At 39.9% G+C, this 16,077-nt stretch overlaps 1 protein-coding gene across 1 annotated transcript; it reads right to left on the bottom strand.

Moving 5' to 3' along the window:
* Positions 1–1,186: 1,186 nt before the first annotated feature.
* Positions 1,187–13,625, bottom strand: KRT20 (keratin 20). Its single transcript, XM_064369247.1, has 8 exons — positions 13,187–13,625; positions 10,374–10,456; positions 6,189–6,345; positions 5,692–5,853; positions 5,389–5,514; positions 3,639–3,859; positions 2,889–2,926; positions 1,187–1,969 (listed from the first exon to the last, which is right to left on the bottom strand). Exons 1-8 carry the CDS (start codon positions 13,592–13,594, stop codon positions 1,872–1,874), a joined length of 1,293 nt encoding a protein of 430 aa, XP_064225317.1. The 5' UTR covers positions 13,595–13,625; the 3' UTR covers positions 1,187–1,871.
* Positions 13,626–16,077: the final 2,452 nt, after the last annotated feature.

Genomic DNA, 16,077 nt, shown 5'->3' with positions numbered 1-16,077 from the left:
GTTATCCTCATCTGTAAAATGGGGATAATGTAATAAGGTTGAACCATTATATATGCTCTATAATAGCATACAAAATTGCTATTTCTGAAAGTCAGAAATTATCATATATTAAAAAGCTTTTAAAAATTCTTTATTTTCTCAATTCAGAATAATGAATCAAGTGCCTACTGTGTGTTAGGTATTGTATTAAATCTTAGGAATTCAAAGTGGTACCATCTGCATCCTTAAAAATTCCCAACTCTTAAAAAAAAAGAAATTATCATATATTGGCAAGTTCATATGATTCAAGCTAATAACTTTTACCTCATAGGATTATTGTGAGAATTAAATAAAAAAAGGCATGAAATGTTTGCCACAGGGGCTCATAGTAACTGCTCAATAAATGGTGGATATTATTATTCTTAAATGAATCACCTAATTATTTTCTATATAATAATCAAACTCAATCCTGCTTATTTACAACTTCTATATCAAATTTTAAGTTCAATCTACTAGAATACAACCATTTAGTGCACATTGATTTTTCCTATAAACACCCATATGCAATGATTGCTCACTAAAATGCAAAAAGGGTGAGGATACAGTATGTGTTTTTTTTGGATTTGGCTTCTTTCACTTAGCATGTTTTTGAGGTTGATCTGTGTTACAGCATGTATCAGTACTTTATTCCTTTCTATTGACAAATAATATTCTATTGTGTGGATATATTACATTTTGTTTATCCATTTATCAGTTGATGGAAACTTGACCTGTTTTCACTTTGGGGCTCTTATGAATAGTGCTGTTATAAACATTTGTGTATATAAGAATACATTGTGTGATTCCATTTATATGAAATGTCCAGAGTAGGCAAATCCATAGAGAGAGGAAGTAGATTAGTGGTTGTTAGGGACTGGGAGGAAGGGAAATGGGGGTAACTACTAATAGCTACAAGATTTCCTTTTGGGGTGATGAAATGTTCAAAATTAGATAGTGGTGATGGTTGCAAAACATTATAAGCATACCAAAGACCACTGAGTTGTACATGTTGTAAGGGTGAATTTCATGGTGTGTGAATTATATCTCAATGCAGCTGTTATTAAAAAAAATGGGAGACATTTCATTAAAAATGTATGTTCACCACATAAACAGAGCACCTGATAGTGTATGTAGTTTGTTATCAAAAGGAGACACATTTTGCCTTGAGAAGGGTTTCAGTAATGTTTTTAATCTATTTCCATTTTAAGTATAGTGTAGTTCACTCTTATTCTGCTTTGCATTTGTGATTGAATTTGACTCTCAAATTATTCAAAGAGCTGTGTTGAATTTTGAAAGGCAGTAGAAACAATGGGGAAAGCAGATACAGCTCGAAGGTTGTAGAGTTGTCCTGGTGCTGAAAATTCAGTGAGATTAACCAAGAAAGTGGCTCAGTAAGAAACCAGGGACTCCCAAAGGGGGTTTTACAATTCAGAAACAGGAAAAAATTAGGAAAAGTTTTATTTGCAATTTACAAAGTTTAGTATAAATTGCAAAATTATACTGAACTTTGTGAGGTTTAGTATGATGGAAATGTGCTTCAGTTTTCAGGAACATTACCTACAAATTGATATTAGGTGGTCTGTAGCTTGTGATTGATGTGGTTCATGATAAAGATGGCAGTACAGATGTTTTTAATATTCTACTGCTCATTAGATTTCATTTTTGCAGGCAATTTGCAGCTCCTCTGAGTAAAACATTCATATTCAATTACAGAGTTTGATAAATAGGATTTCCCCCCACCCCACCCCTTCGAATCACTGCAAAGTATTAATAGTGCTTTCTCCAGGGAGCAAAGATAAGATTATAGCCAAATTTCTTTCAAAACCTCAGCAGCATCTTCTTCTGGTAGCTGTTTAGATATTTTCTTCCACTTCTCTGACTTCAGATGACACAACCTTGCCATCCACTACTTCTTGCACGACTGTCTTAATCTTCCTGGTTTTCTTTGTATCTGAATTCATATTAAACATTAAATGTTAATTCAGGCACATGACTCTGCTGATTTATAATACCCAACTTTAAATTATTATTCTTTTTACTTATTTCCTTCTTTTAGAAAAATATGTTAAACCCATCCTCTTTATCAAATAATCTTGTCCATTTTATAAATAGACGTAGAAAATGTGCTTCTCCCCAAATTAAAAAAATCCTACTCTTCCCACCCCTAAACAGAAATAAATGATCTTGAATTTAAGAGGAATTCAAATTTTGTCTTATTTTTCCTTTTCAGGATCTCAGGATGTCTCAAGATAACAATAGCACAGGCCAGGAAAATCACCCAGTTCTGAAGAATGTGCCCAAGTTCCCACATGGAGGTTTCTTTACGCCATGTACAAGAATTTTAGAATCCTGGTGTCATATCTGCTCTCTTGAGAATTGGCCTCTGCTATGGTTTGAATGTGTTCCCTGGAGTTCATGTGTAGAAAACTTGATCCCCAGTGTAACAGTGTTGGGAGGTGGGGCCTAGTAAGAGGTGATTAGATAATGAAGACTCTGTCCTTGTGGATGGATTAATGTGTTTATCATGGGAATGGGTTAGTTATTGTGAGAGTGGGCTTGTTATAAAAGCAAGGCCAGCCTCCTCTTGCTCTCTGGCTCTCACACACATTCTTTTGTGCTTCCACTTTCTGCCATGGGATGGCGCAGCAAGAAGTCCCTCACCAGATGATGGCACCTTGATACTGGGCTTTCTGGCCTCCAGAACTGTGAACCAAGTAACCTTCTACTGTTTGTTAATTATCCAGTCCCAGGTATTCTGTTACAGCATCAGAAACAGACTAAAACAGCCTTACTTTACTTTTTATCAGTGGCAGGTAGTCAATAGAAAGCAGCTGAGTGTCATAGAAAATGTGCAAAAATTTAAAACTTACCTTTCTCTTCCTGGGTGCTTAACTGATACTCCGTAGTTCTGTTTTTTTTTTTTTTTAATTGGAAAGAAGAAAAAATAAACAGAAAAAAGCGTTATTGCTGTTCTGAAAATGGAATGCACTCCTTTCGTATTTCAAAGTAAAATCCAAGTGAATGTGTTTTAATGCTTTCATATTTATTTACCTTTTACATTGCCTGTCATTGCAAACTTGAGTGTTTTAAACTTGAAAAATACATAGCTTTAAAACTGACCGGTTTATTACATGCTTAGGAGTTCCTCTAATTAAAATAACAAAAATACAATGGAAGTTCAAATCTTGTGTTCTCTTGTTGATATTCTTAGGTATGGTATCTGAAGACAGTTGCTGCCGCCACATTGATGATTCCCAAAGTGACTCCCATAGACCTCGGCAGCTTATTGTTTAATTCATGAGCTCTCAATTTGAATTTCCAAAAAGTTATTGTGCTTTCCATTATATATTAGTGATAAAAATTAGTATCAGCATAACCTCTGTCATTTGGAGAATTATCTTCTAACTCAGTCCTGCCACATGATCTCAAGGCTGTATTTGATATTTTGGGCGTGTGTGTACTTTTTGGTATATTTTTGTTTTGTCGTTGGTGGTGAGGTGTGTGAGTATAATTGCTTCTGTCCTGGGGATTGCATTGGTGCTGGGTAATGAGCGACAGGGACATTAAAAAAGGAGTGCATACAGACATTGACACCTATTTCTTGATTCTAAGAGCCTTACTTTACATCTTCTCCTTCCAGAAGGCGGCGGTAGGTAGCAATTTCCTGCTCAAGCCGAGTCTTTATGTCAAGAAGAATATGGTATTCATTGTTCTGGCGTTCTGTGTCACTCCGAATCTGCATCAGTTGGGCTTCCAGAGAGCTCAACAGTGACTGGAGGTTGGCTAACTGGATGCCGTAACGGGCTTTGGTCTCCTCTAGGGTATGCTCCAAAGACTCTTTCTATGAGCACAAGAAAAATAGGGCATTTCTTATCTGAGGACTTGATTCAAGAGATGGGTCAATTTTCATTTCTTTTGAGAAGGGTTTTTGCAGCTCATCACTGTGGGCATGGTGTGTATTTCTAGTTCCATCTCCCACTCTTCCCAACTAGGCAACCTCAGCCAGCCAGCTAGGATCATTAGCTCTTGGGGTTTTTCTTTGCTTGTAGCTTTGCACCCACTGTTCTCTAAGTGCGGGACATTGTAGTCTGTTCTCAATATTTGCTTTTCCCTACCGTGTGAAGATGTTTTTCCTCTCACTCCTTCATCAGACTTGGCCATGTGATCTGTGGCATTTCTCAATTGCAGGATTAGACTCCTTTAATCCATTGACACCTGGCTGGGTCATGTGACTTTGGCTAATAAAATGCAGGTGAAACAGACAAATGCCTTTTCTTTTTTTTTTTTTTGAGACGGAGTCTTGCTCTGTCGCCCAGGCTGGAGTGCAGTGGTGTGATCTCGGCTCACTGCAATCTCCACCTCCTGGATTCAAGCGATTCTCCTGCCTCACCCTCCCAAGTAGCTGGGACTACAGGTGCATGCCACCATGCCCAGCTAATTTTTGTGTCTTTAGTAGAGACAGGGTTTCACCATATTGACTAGGCTGGTCTTGAACTCCTGACCTCAAGTGATCCTCCTGCCTTGGCCTCCCAAAGGACAATTGCCTTTTCTAAGGAGAGGCTTTAAGAGCTATCAAGTGGCCCAACCATTACTCTTTTCTTTCTGCCAGGATACTGGCATGTCCTAGGTAGGGTCTACCCCTTTAGCCTTACCCCTGGAGAGGAAATGTGACGAAGGATGTAGTATTGTGGCTGCAGGCCACTGTGGTTTGAGGGATTCTGGTTACCAAAACAATTTGTCATGGGCTGGCTGATTTACTTGGCCTGGAATGTCTCTAGTCCATTCTCCAGTTTAAAATTTTATGTTAAGTTTTAAGATCTGGTATAATGGACACATAGAGGTGAAAAGCAGACATGGGGGCCTAACAGGGTGGAGAATGGGAGGAGGGAGAGGATCAGGAAAAATAACCAATGGGTACTAGGCTTAATACCTGAGTGATGTAATAACTTGTACAACAAACCCCCATGACACAAGTTTAACTATATAGTAAACCTGCACATGCACCCCTGAACTTAAAAGGTACAAAAAAAGAACTGGTTTAAATGCCACTTTCCCTGTGAAATCTTCCAGATTGACTCTTTCCTCTGCATTCATGCAGTACATTGCCCTTTCCTTGATTTCTCTCTGTCCTTTAATTATAATCAGTTATTCGGCCTGTTTCCCTGCTGGCTCTGCAAGGGGAAGGGTTATTTCTAATAGATCTTTGCATTTCTAGAGTTCCTAACAGAGAACCTTGGTAAACACATACTGGATTGAGAAAGAGAAGCTAGATGTTTACCGTGCTGAGGTAGGACTGGAGTTCTAAAGAGAAGCTAGATGTTTACCGTGCTGAGGTAGGACTGGAGTTCTAAAGAGAAGTTGGATGTTTACCGTGCTGAGGTAGGACTGGAGTTCGATCTCTAGGCTCTGGAAGGTGCGTCTCAGCGCCGTTAGTTGAACCTCAGTTTCTTTTAATTCTTCAGTGTTCACTGTGACCTGTTGCTGCAGAACTGCAGTCTAAAGTGCCAAGAGTGAAAAAAAAAATAACCGAGGGATGAAAATAAGAAAGAAAGGAAAGACAGAAAGAGAAAGTAAGAGTGAACAAATGAAAAATAAAATGAGTTCTCTCTTTTGGGAGGAAAGCTTCGACACATTTGCTCACACTTGACTGTTAGCTGTCTCTTGCGCCGTTACCTGTCTCTCAAACTGTTCTTTGGCCTCTTGAAGGTTCTTCTGGGCCAAGTCTTCATACTTCTGCCTCATTTCATTCATGATGGCACCAAGGTTCCGACCTGGAGCAGCATCAACCTCCACGTTGACGGTGTTGCCCAGATGCCTGTGTAGGCCATCGACTTCCTATGAAAGCGAAAATCCTGGTTGACTTTAGTCTGAAGCACATTTTCAGATAAGGCTGGGCAGAAAAGACATAGGAAGTCTCATGTCCTCTTTCATTGTGAATGAGTAAAAAAGAAAGAAAATAATAAATTGTGGTCCAGGTACTGCTCTAAGTCATTTAACTGATAACAACATTATGAAAAGAAGTTAGGGCTTATATCACTATTGTCATTGGCAACATCGCTGTCACTACCACCACCAGCTCTCCCTCCTCCTGTTTCCCTTCCCCCTCCTGTTATTGTTATTATAGAGAATCATTCCATCGTTTCCAATACGACTTCTGAATATTTTCTCACCTCCTGATGCTCTTTTTTGAGCAGAGCTAGGTCTCTATTCAGATCTTCAATTTGAACCTCCAAATCTGTTTTTTGTAGGGTTAGATCATCAAAGACCTTACTCAGGCCTTGGAGATCAGCTTCCACTGTTAGGCGTATTCCCCTCTCAGTCTCAAACCTGTGAATTAATCAGTATACAGAGATAACTCGTCCTTCTAAAGCCATTATAAGAGAGAGAATCTAATATAATGAGATAGATTTTTTTATGTGGCTTATGAGATTAATTTCAATATTTTATAACATCCCTCTTTATATATTCATGAATTGTACATAAGAACCTAGGAGTCAGACAGTTTGCTCAAGAATATAATCTGGGAGAGAGAGATCCAAGATGGCTGATGATTAGCAGCTCGGGCACGTACCTCCCAGTGAAAGCGCAAAGAACGAGAGGACGCCACACTTTCAGACGAATATTAGTTGCTCACGGACCACGAGATTCCCAGTGGAGGAGCTCCACGGGTCGCCAGGGCGACTCTTGTGGCCGGCGTGGCGGTTTTGCTGGTGCCTTAGCACGCCAGTTCTTGGTGCAGAGTCCGGATATTCCCGGGCAGAAAAGCACCATCAATCTTAACACCGCTGTTTTGGCCGGCTCAGTGGATTGCTCAGATTTCGGCGCAGGGAATCAACAAGTTGGACGTCAGAGACCCAGTTAGAAAGTCGGTAATTATAAAGACGACAGACGGACAAATATATAATGAAGGGAAGAAACCAGCGTAAAAAGGTAGAGAATACTCAAAATCAGAATGCCTCTCCCTCTACAGGGGATTGCAATTCCTCATCAGTAACGGAACAAGGCTTAATAGATTACACCGGTATTCCAATAACAGAAGCAGGTTTCCAAACGTGGGTGATAAGAAACTTCTGTGAATTAAAAGAACTTATTCTAACCCAATGCAAAGAAATTAAGAACCTTGAAAAAAGGTTTGACGAAATGTTAATGAGAATGGACAATTTAGAGAATAATATAAGTGAATTGATGGAGCTGAAAAACACAACACGAGAACTTCGCGAAGCATGCACAAGTTTAAACCGTCGAATTGATCAAGCGGAAGGAAGGATATCAGAAGTCGAGGACCAGCTCAGTGAAATGAAACGAGAAGACAAGAATGCAGAAAAAAGGATGAAAAGGAATGAGCAAAGTCTCCAGGAAATATGGGACTATGTGAAAAGACCTAATTTACGTTTGATAGGTGTACCTGAATGTGATGAAGAGAATGAATCCAAGTTGGAAAATACTCTTCAGGATATCATTCAGGAAAATTTTCCCAACCTGGCAAGGCAGGGTAATATTCAACTCCAGGTAATACAGAGAACACCACAAAGATATTCTTCAAGAAGACCAACCCCAAGGCACATAATTGCCAGATTTATTAGGGTTGAAATGAAGGAGAAAATACTAAGGGCAGCTAGAGAGAAAGTTTAGGTTACCCATAAAGGGAAACCTATCAGACTTACAGCAGATCTCTCAGCAGAAACCCTACAAGCCAGAAAAGAGTGGGGACCAATATTTAACATCCTTAAAGAAAAGAACTTTCAACCCAGAATTTCCTATCCAGCCAAACTAAGCTTTATGTGCGAAGGAAAAATTAAATCTTTTGCGAACAAACAAGTACTTAGAGAGTTCACCACCACCAGGCCTGCTTTACAAGAGCTTCTGAAAGAAGCACTATACATATAAAGGAACAACCAATATTAGCCTTTCCAAAAATATATCAAAAAGCAAAGAACTTTAACACAATAAAAAATTCACATCAACTAATGGGCAAAACAGCCAGCTAGCATCAAATGCTGGTATTAAACTTACATATATTTTAATTGGATAAAAAGCCAAAACCCATCGGTATGCTGCATCCGGGCCCATCTTACATGAAACAATACACAAAGACTCAGAGAGAAGGAGGAAGATTTACCAATTGAACAGAGAGTAAAAATAAACTAATAAACAAAAAGCAGCAGATGCAATTCTCACCTCTGATAAAGTAGACTTTAAAGCAACAAAGATCAAAAGAGGCGAGGAATGACATTACATAATGGCAAAAGGATCAATGCAACAAGAAGAGCTAACGATTCTATAGATCAACGAGATAGAAAATTAACAAGGATATTCAGAACTTGAACTCAGACCCGGAACAAGTAAACTTAATAAATATTTATAGTACTCTCCACTTCAAATACACAAAACATACATTACCACCTCACACCTATTCCAAAGGTGACTATATAATTGGAAGTAAATCACTCCTCAGTAATCGCATAGCATTTCATAGGTTTAAATTAAATATTGGTTGGCTGTTTGTTTGTTATCTTCTTCCCTTACTCCTTCCTGATTACATCATTAAGTATAATTATCAGTATAAAAGAGGTTTTCAATACCCATTACTAAATTGCATTCTAGCCTGGGCAAGAAAGCAATACTCCCATTCTCTCTCCCTCTTTCTTTTTCTTCTCCCTCCTCCCCATTCTCTCTCTCTCTTTCTCTTCCTTTTTTCTCCTTCCTATTCTCTCTCTCTCAAAAAAAAAAAAAAAAAAAAAAAAAAGAATATAATCTGTGATTTGGAGTGACTGGTAAAAAGGCAATCTGAAATAATTTTGAACATTTCTAAATTTTAGAATATATTTTATAAGAAATTAAAGTGTGTTAATTATTGTGTTGGCAAAGGGTTCTTAATATTGATATTAAATAATGGTTAGTTTTACTTAATAATGTACATGATCAGTTTATTTTTATTACTTTGTAAACAGAGGCATTCAAAGTGAATTATCTCAAACAGTTCTACATCCTCCTCTAGAATCTTACATAAACACACATTCTTTCTCTCTCTGTCTCTCTGTCTCTCTGTCTCTCTCTCTCTCTCTCTCTGTGTGTGTGTGTGTGTGTGTGTGTGTGTAGATATATGTATATTTGAGACAGGGTCCCACTCGGTCACCCAGGCTGGAGTACAATGGCGCAATCATGGCTCACTGCAGCCTTGACCTCCTGGGCTAAAGCAATCCTCTCACCTCAGCCTCCCAGGTAGCTGGGATCACAGGCAAATGACACCATGCCAAGCTATTTTTTTTGGTATTTTTGTGTAGAGACAGGGTTTCATCACGTTGCCCAAACTGTTCTCAAACTCCAGGACTCAAGAGAGTCACCCACTTCAGCCTCTCAAAGTGCTGGGATTATAGGCATTAGCCACCATGCCCTGCCCAATTTCCTAAAATATCCAACTTTAAAAAATGACAATGCAATGGGACACTCAGTGCTAGGTAAAATAGGAAGTAATGTACCTTTACTGCTTTCATCTTTGGGTTTGATTTCCTATTTCCTCCTTGTTAATCCCTTGGAGAATTAAAAGGCTACCTTCTAACCACAAAGGGCTTTTTGGGTTAATGCATTGTACAAATTCAGGATGAAGAGGCCCTAGTGTGGAAGCTGTTTTTGAGGAACAGCTCTGGTCACACGTGGTATGATGACTACAAAGAAAGTGAACTTTTTTTTTTTTTTTTTCCTAAGACAAGGTCTCACTCTGTTGCCCAGGCTGGAGTGCAATGGTACCATCTCAGTTCACTGCAACCTCCACCTCCCAGGTTCAAGCGATTCTCCTGCCTCAGCCTCCCGAGTAGCTGGGATTACAGACATGTGCCACCACACCCAGCTAATTATCATAGATTGGTCCTGGTTCTTTGGTTGGCCAGACCATCGTGTCACCCCTGGAATGTGGGTCATACACTTGCAGACGCTTGAATGAACATGGAGAATTACTTGGAGAATCACCAAGCATAGACATAAGACTCTCTTTAGACAATAGAAAGGCACTTAGGCAGAAGGAGAATTGTAAATTGCTTTGTTATTACTCCAAAGGGCAGAATTAGGTAAAGTGGGTTAAAAGGGAGATGCCAAGTTACTAAAAAAACATTTTAGTAACTAGTAATAACCAAGGAGAATAGTAGTTCCTGGAGGTGTTCAGTTACATGCCGGGGGATCGAGAGAGAGAGAAGTCCAAACCTGAGTGCTGGGCTAGCTTCTAGCACGTAGCTTCTAACCTCCTTTAGGTGTCAAGATTCTGGAAACATTGAACAGTGGTTCCTTTACCAACAATGATATGGAAGGACTACTAAAGGAATTCTTGTTCATAAATGTTTGTCATGTATTAGGGAACCTACTTCAGTCTGAAGTCCTCAGCAGCCAGTTTAGCATTATCAATTTGCAGGATACACTGAGCGTTTTTCAGTTGAGCATCCTTAATCTGGAAAATACATGAGAAAGAATGACATTTTCTTTTTTTTTTTTTTTTTTTGAGATGGAGTCTCCAGATCCAGGCTGGAGTGCAATGGCGCAATCTCGGCTCACTGCAACCTCCACCTCCTGGGTTCAAGTGATTCTCCTGCCTCAGCCTCCCTAGTAGCTGGGATTAGAGGCGTCCGCCACCACGCCTGGCTAATTTTTGCATTTTTAGTAGAGACGGGACTGTCTCTACTAAAGACAGGCTTGTCTTGAACTCCTGACCTCAGGTGATCCGCCCGCCTCGGCTTCCCAAAGTGCTGAGATTACAGGCGTGAGCCATGGGCCCGGCCAAGAATGACATTTTCAGCTGGATAGGAGTTTACAAAGATTGAGTTTATCCTCAGCTACAGTGACTATTATGTCAAAAATGATGTTCATTTTGAGTATTTCTACATGAAAACAGATAGAAAAATCATGACATGGGTATTTAACATAATAGAGTCATAAAATGCAACTCCAGACCCCAGGGTTTGGTCTGCTTTCTTGTGATTTTACGGAAGGAGAATTTAACTCACCTTGAATCATCAGAGCTTATTGAGTGCCTTGCCTTTGCTGTTTCTGCTTAGAACATTTCTGTTAGCCCCTCTTGCCTGGTGAACTCCCATTCCTCCCTCATGTCTCAGGTTCAACAACATTGCTTCAAAGGAGCCTTCACAGATGCTCTCAAATGCTTCACAAGTGCTCTCTTCAAGGATGATCTGCCTGTGCTCTCATTATCCCTCTGTGTGCGGGTTCCCTCTGTCCAACCCTGTTTCATCATGAATCACATTGTGTCCACCATAATATTCCCCAGTACCCAGCATGGTACCCAGCACCTAGTTAGTGTTCATTCAGTATTGGCCGAAAGAAAGAACACTTGTTAGGCTGGCCACCGTGGCTCACATCTGTAATCCCAGCATTTTGGGAGGCCGAGGCGGGTGTATCACAAGGTCAAGAGATCGAGACCAGCCTGACCAATATGGTGAAACTCTGTCTCTATTAAGAATACAAAAATCTGCTGGGTGTGGTGGTGCATGCCTGTAGGCCCAGCTACTCAGGAGACTGAGGCAGGAGGATTGCTGGAACCAGGGAGGCGAAGATTGCAGTGAGCACAGGTAGCACCACTGCACCCCAGCCTCAGCAACAGAGTGAGATTCCATCTCAGAAAAAAAAAGAAAGAACACTTGTCATGTGATGGATGCATATAGATAAAAAATCTAGGCCGGGTGCGGTGGCTCGCGCCTGTAATCCCAGCACTTTGGGAGGCTGAGACGAGTGGATCACGAGGTCAAGAGATCGAGACCATCCTGGTCAACATGGTGAAACCCCGTCTCTAGTAAAAATACAAAAAATTAGCTGGGCATGGTGGTGCGTGCCTGTAATCCCAGCTACTCAGGAGGCTGAGGCAGGAGAATTGCCTGAACCGAGGAGGCGGAGGTTGCGGTGAGCCAAGATCGCGCCATTGCACTCCAGCCTGGGTAACAGGAGTGAAACTCCGTCTCAAAAAAAAAAAAAAAAAAAAAAAAATCTAGGTGCAGAAGATGTTACAATGACTTTTTCTCTTTCAGTGGATCCAGTTTTGGAGAGGGCTGCCTTCCTATGATTGGGATTGTCCAGCTCAATGGGATGGATGGCCTGTGCCTGTGTATTTGAGATGAGCCAAAGTAGAGTCAGAAACACAAGACAGGAGTGGTTTGAACGTTTTTAGTGAGAGCCTGAGAAGGATGAACTTTATTCCGTAAGGGCAATTTAAATACCATTGCTTCACATGCCCATCGTTTCTAAAATTCCAAAGCAACTCCCCATAGAGTCTGAATCAAATTGCACTGATGTTTAGTACAACTCAAGAAAAAGAAACTTGCTGGTAAGTAAGTGGGCTTTGCTGTAAAGGAGTATGAATCTTAACATAGAAATGAAAATGAACATTTTTTTGGATTATATAAGAACTTTAATTTGAAGCAAGTGCTCTGTGTCGTATCTGATATCTCCAATTAGGAGCAAAGTCTTCTGCTTTTATTCCATGCAACTGATAAAATACAGAGCTCCACCTTTTTTTGATGACATAGGATGAGGTTGTGATATGATTGCAATAAATGTGAATTGGGGCAATAGAACATTTTATTACTGTAGAAGTAATTTCTGAACTGCTTGATGATGATCATCATGTTATTAAACAGGGCATTTAAAAACCCAGGCATCATTAAGACAATATTCCTGCGCCACTGTTTCTACCCTGAGTCACTTTGTTATTTAAATCTGCAGTACAGTATTCTAATAGTCTTATTATAACATTTACTTAAATAAAAGTAGAAAAGTCTCTGAATTGACTGGGGTTTCAAAACTTGATGAGGACTCGGTGAGAAACTAAGAGAGATTTATCACATAATTAATTTTTAGCTCTTTTCAGAAAGACTGTTCACTATACATTTAGCCCTCATGTGGTAAGCTGTGACAAGGATAAAGAGTATAAGACTCTAGGATAAAATGTTCATATTTTGTATGTAATTATATTAATCATTAAAAATAGTATGATTTAAAGTGATCCTATTATACAGTTAGGTACTCCAGCACTAAAGGTAGATGAGAGAATTTTTATAGATGTAACATTGTAGCCTAATTTGCTTTACAATGTCCATTTGGACCTACCTAACATAGCCTCTTGGTTTATCTTGCAACTAAACACAGATTAGGAAACACAGGTGCCGTCTCTCACCTGATTTCGCAGCTCTTCAATCTGTCTGTAATATGCACTGTAGTCGCGACCACCACTCGGGGCGTTGGTTTCGTACCACTGCTTGATCTGCACCTCAAGTTTGGAGTTGGACTGCTCCAGGGCCCGCACCTTCTCTAGGTAGCTCGCTAGACGGTCGTTTAGGTTCTGCATGGTCATTTTCTCATTGCCAACAAACAGGTCCCCGCTGCCGATGAGATCGCTCCCATAGCTCACCATGTTTCTGGAGGTGGTGGAGATGCGGGTGCCCCGGCCTCCAGCACCCCCATAAACGCTGGGTGCCATCCCGAGGCGCTGCATGCTGACTGCAGAGCCCTGCAAGGAGGAGCTCAGGCTTCTGTGGAAGCTTCTGCGGCTGACATCCTTTGGCGTTACCGGGAGGGAGCACATAGCTTCAGGATGGTTGGGGCAGAGTCTGTCTCATGGAGGGTGTTGAGCTAGCCTTTTATGAAGTCCACAGGCAAGAAACTCCTCCTCTGCTGACATGTCACTAGGATTGGCACCACAGTTCACTTTGCCTTGCTTCCACACCTCCACCCTTTGTATAGCAATATGTTAATATGTTTAATTCAATTCCAGAAAATACCACTAGAGGCATTTCTTGGAGGCTTTTCTCAGGGGAGACTTTTTTTTTTTTCCTTTTTAAAAAAAATAAACAGTGGTAACAAAAGGAAGCAGGAAAACAGGAAGATGTATTCTTTTAGCCCATGCACCTGCCTTGGCAGGTTTTCTTTATCCTAACCTATACATAAAGAATATTTACAATCCTCATGTATAATTTAGCTATCTAAAAAGACAGATGTGCCTACATAACTGAAAGTCACACTGGCGATGAAGGACAATGGTTTATTTGTATTTAGGAGGTGCTCTTCAGAACCTATGTTTCGTGCTTTACTTGTATTTGGCTTTTAAGTTTATTGTGATTTGGACATCTTATTTTATAAGACTATTAAAATACTTTGTACAAACACGAAACCTCGAATACCTAAACCAGGAATGAAACCATTATACATTTGGAGATGTAGTTTGGGGACGTGAATTAAATGAATTTAAGAGAGTAGTGTACTAGATGATTTGGGAGGTTATTTTCTTTCTATTTTTAATGTTCTATGACTAAGTAATGCATTTTAGGTTTCCAGTCACTGCCTGGCTCCAAGTCCTGTTACCAAGACACTTAGAATAAATCACATAGTGCTTTGCGTCTGGCATGGTACAAGGATGGGTCTCCTCCTTCAAATAAGGCCAGCTTAACACCCACCATGAGATGGACTCTACCCAGTCCTTCCTGAAGCTACTTACAAGTGCTCCTTCTAGAATCCCTAGTGGATTTCAGTTGCAGAAGCTTCAACGGAAGCCTGATCTTCCTTGTATGTCTCCACAATCACAGCACAAGTGGCTGTATGTACAGGAAGGGGGTCAGGTGGGGCCTTGGGACTACACTCAGCTTCCAGGGTTGGGCTGGAGGCAGTTGCTTGCATGTGGACCTCCAGACACATGGGCATGATCTTACCAGTGGGAATCTGATTGTAAGCACCCAATAAATGCCTGATTCACTTGCTCCCCTTCATTCAAACCCCCTGGCTGAGACTTCACACCTCCCATGAAGCATTTAAATCACTTCCTTAATCAAGTTAATTAGAAGGGATTGAAAAAAGTCATTAAAAACTAATTGTCATCCTGATACTTTAATGGAATTGAGATTTTGTAATTTACTTGTTTTGTTTTAGTGGCTTATTTGTTGTTGCTGTTGTTTGGAAAGCCAGTCACTTAAATTTGTTTTTGAATTTTTAGATACCAGTGGCTTTTTTACTTTTAAAATTTCTTTTACACACAACTTTCTTCCAAAATAGGTCAGATCATACTATTTCTTTCTTATAAACAGTATACTTCAAAAGAGTACATTGTGTTTGATTTTATCTGAGTTATATCACAGAAATAAAAATTGAGATAAAATGGAACCTACTTTATGTATTTTATGGTATATGTGTGGACAGCTCTTATATTTTATCCATTCATGTATTCATCAGCCAGTACTGAGTGCTCATCACCAATGACCAAACTGGTGGCAAGCAGACCTTGCTAACTTATTAGGTATAAATTACTTTGTTAATAGATGTCACAGCTAAAATCTGTAGTAAAGAAGAACTTTTTATAAACACATGAACTATGTTCTTCTTTATACATATATTCAAAAAGTGAATTGTTTTTGGTGTTGATTAATGGAGTAGGAGAAGGTTGTTTGAACTCATTGGAAAATTATGCTATCTAAATTACACAAGTTTTACAGTAAGTTGGTCTCAGATAACAGTTTCATATGCTAACACATGATCGAGATATGTAGAAGCATTATTAAATCAATCCTTTTTTTTTTTTATATTGAGTCCTGCTTTGTCGCCCCAGCTGGAGGCTGGAGTGCAGTGGTGTGATCTCGGCTCACTGCAACCTCCACCTCCCCGGTTCAAGCAATTCATCTGCCTCAGCATCCCGAATAGCTGTGATTACAGGTGCACCACACCCAATTTTTTGTATTTTTTTTTAGAGGAGACGGGGTTTCACTATGTTGGCCAGATTGGTCTCAAACTCTTGACCTCAGGCAATCTGCCTGCCTGGGCCTCCCAAAGTGCTGGGATTACAGGCGTGAGCCATTGCACCTGGTCAATAGTTAGCTTTAGAATTAGAAAAGAACACAAATGCAGATGTTAAACATGATGATTTTTGTTCTCTTTTTAGCACAATTCTTCCTTATGGCTGGACCTAGTTATGTTTATATCAAAGAGTTAAAAATCCCATTTTTAATTATTTTCAGTTTTATTTTTATTTTGAGACAGGGTCTTACTGTGTTACCAAGGCTGGAGTGCAGTGATACAATCACA

This window comes from Aotus nancymaae, unplaced genomic scaffold (assembly GCF_030222135.1).
Source record: "Aotus nancymaae isolate 86718 unplaced genomic scaffold, 86718_ANA_hifiasm-v0.15.2.pri h1tg000089l, whole genome shotgun sequence".
Classification (NCBI taxonomy): Eukaryota; Metazoa; Chordata; class Mammalia; order Primates; family Aotidae; genus Aotus; species Aotus nancymaae.
This window is presented reverse-complemented; position numbering and strand designations above follow the sequence as displayed.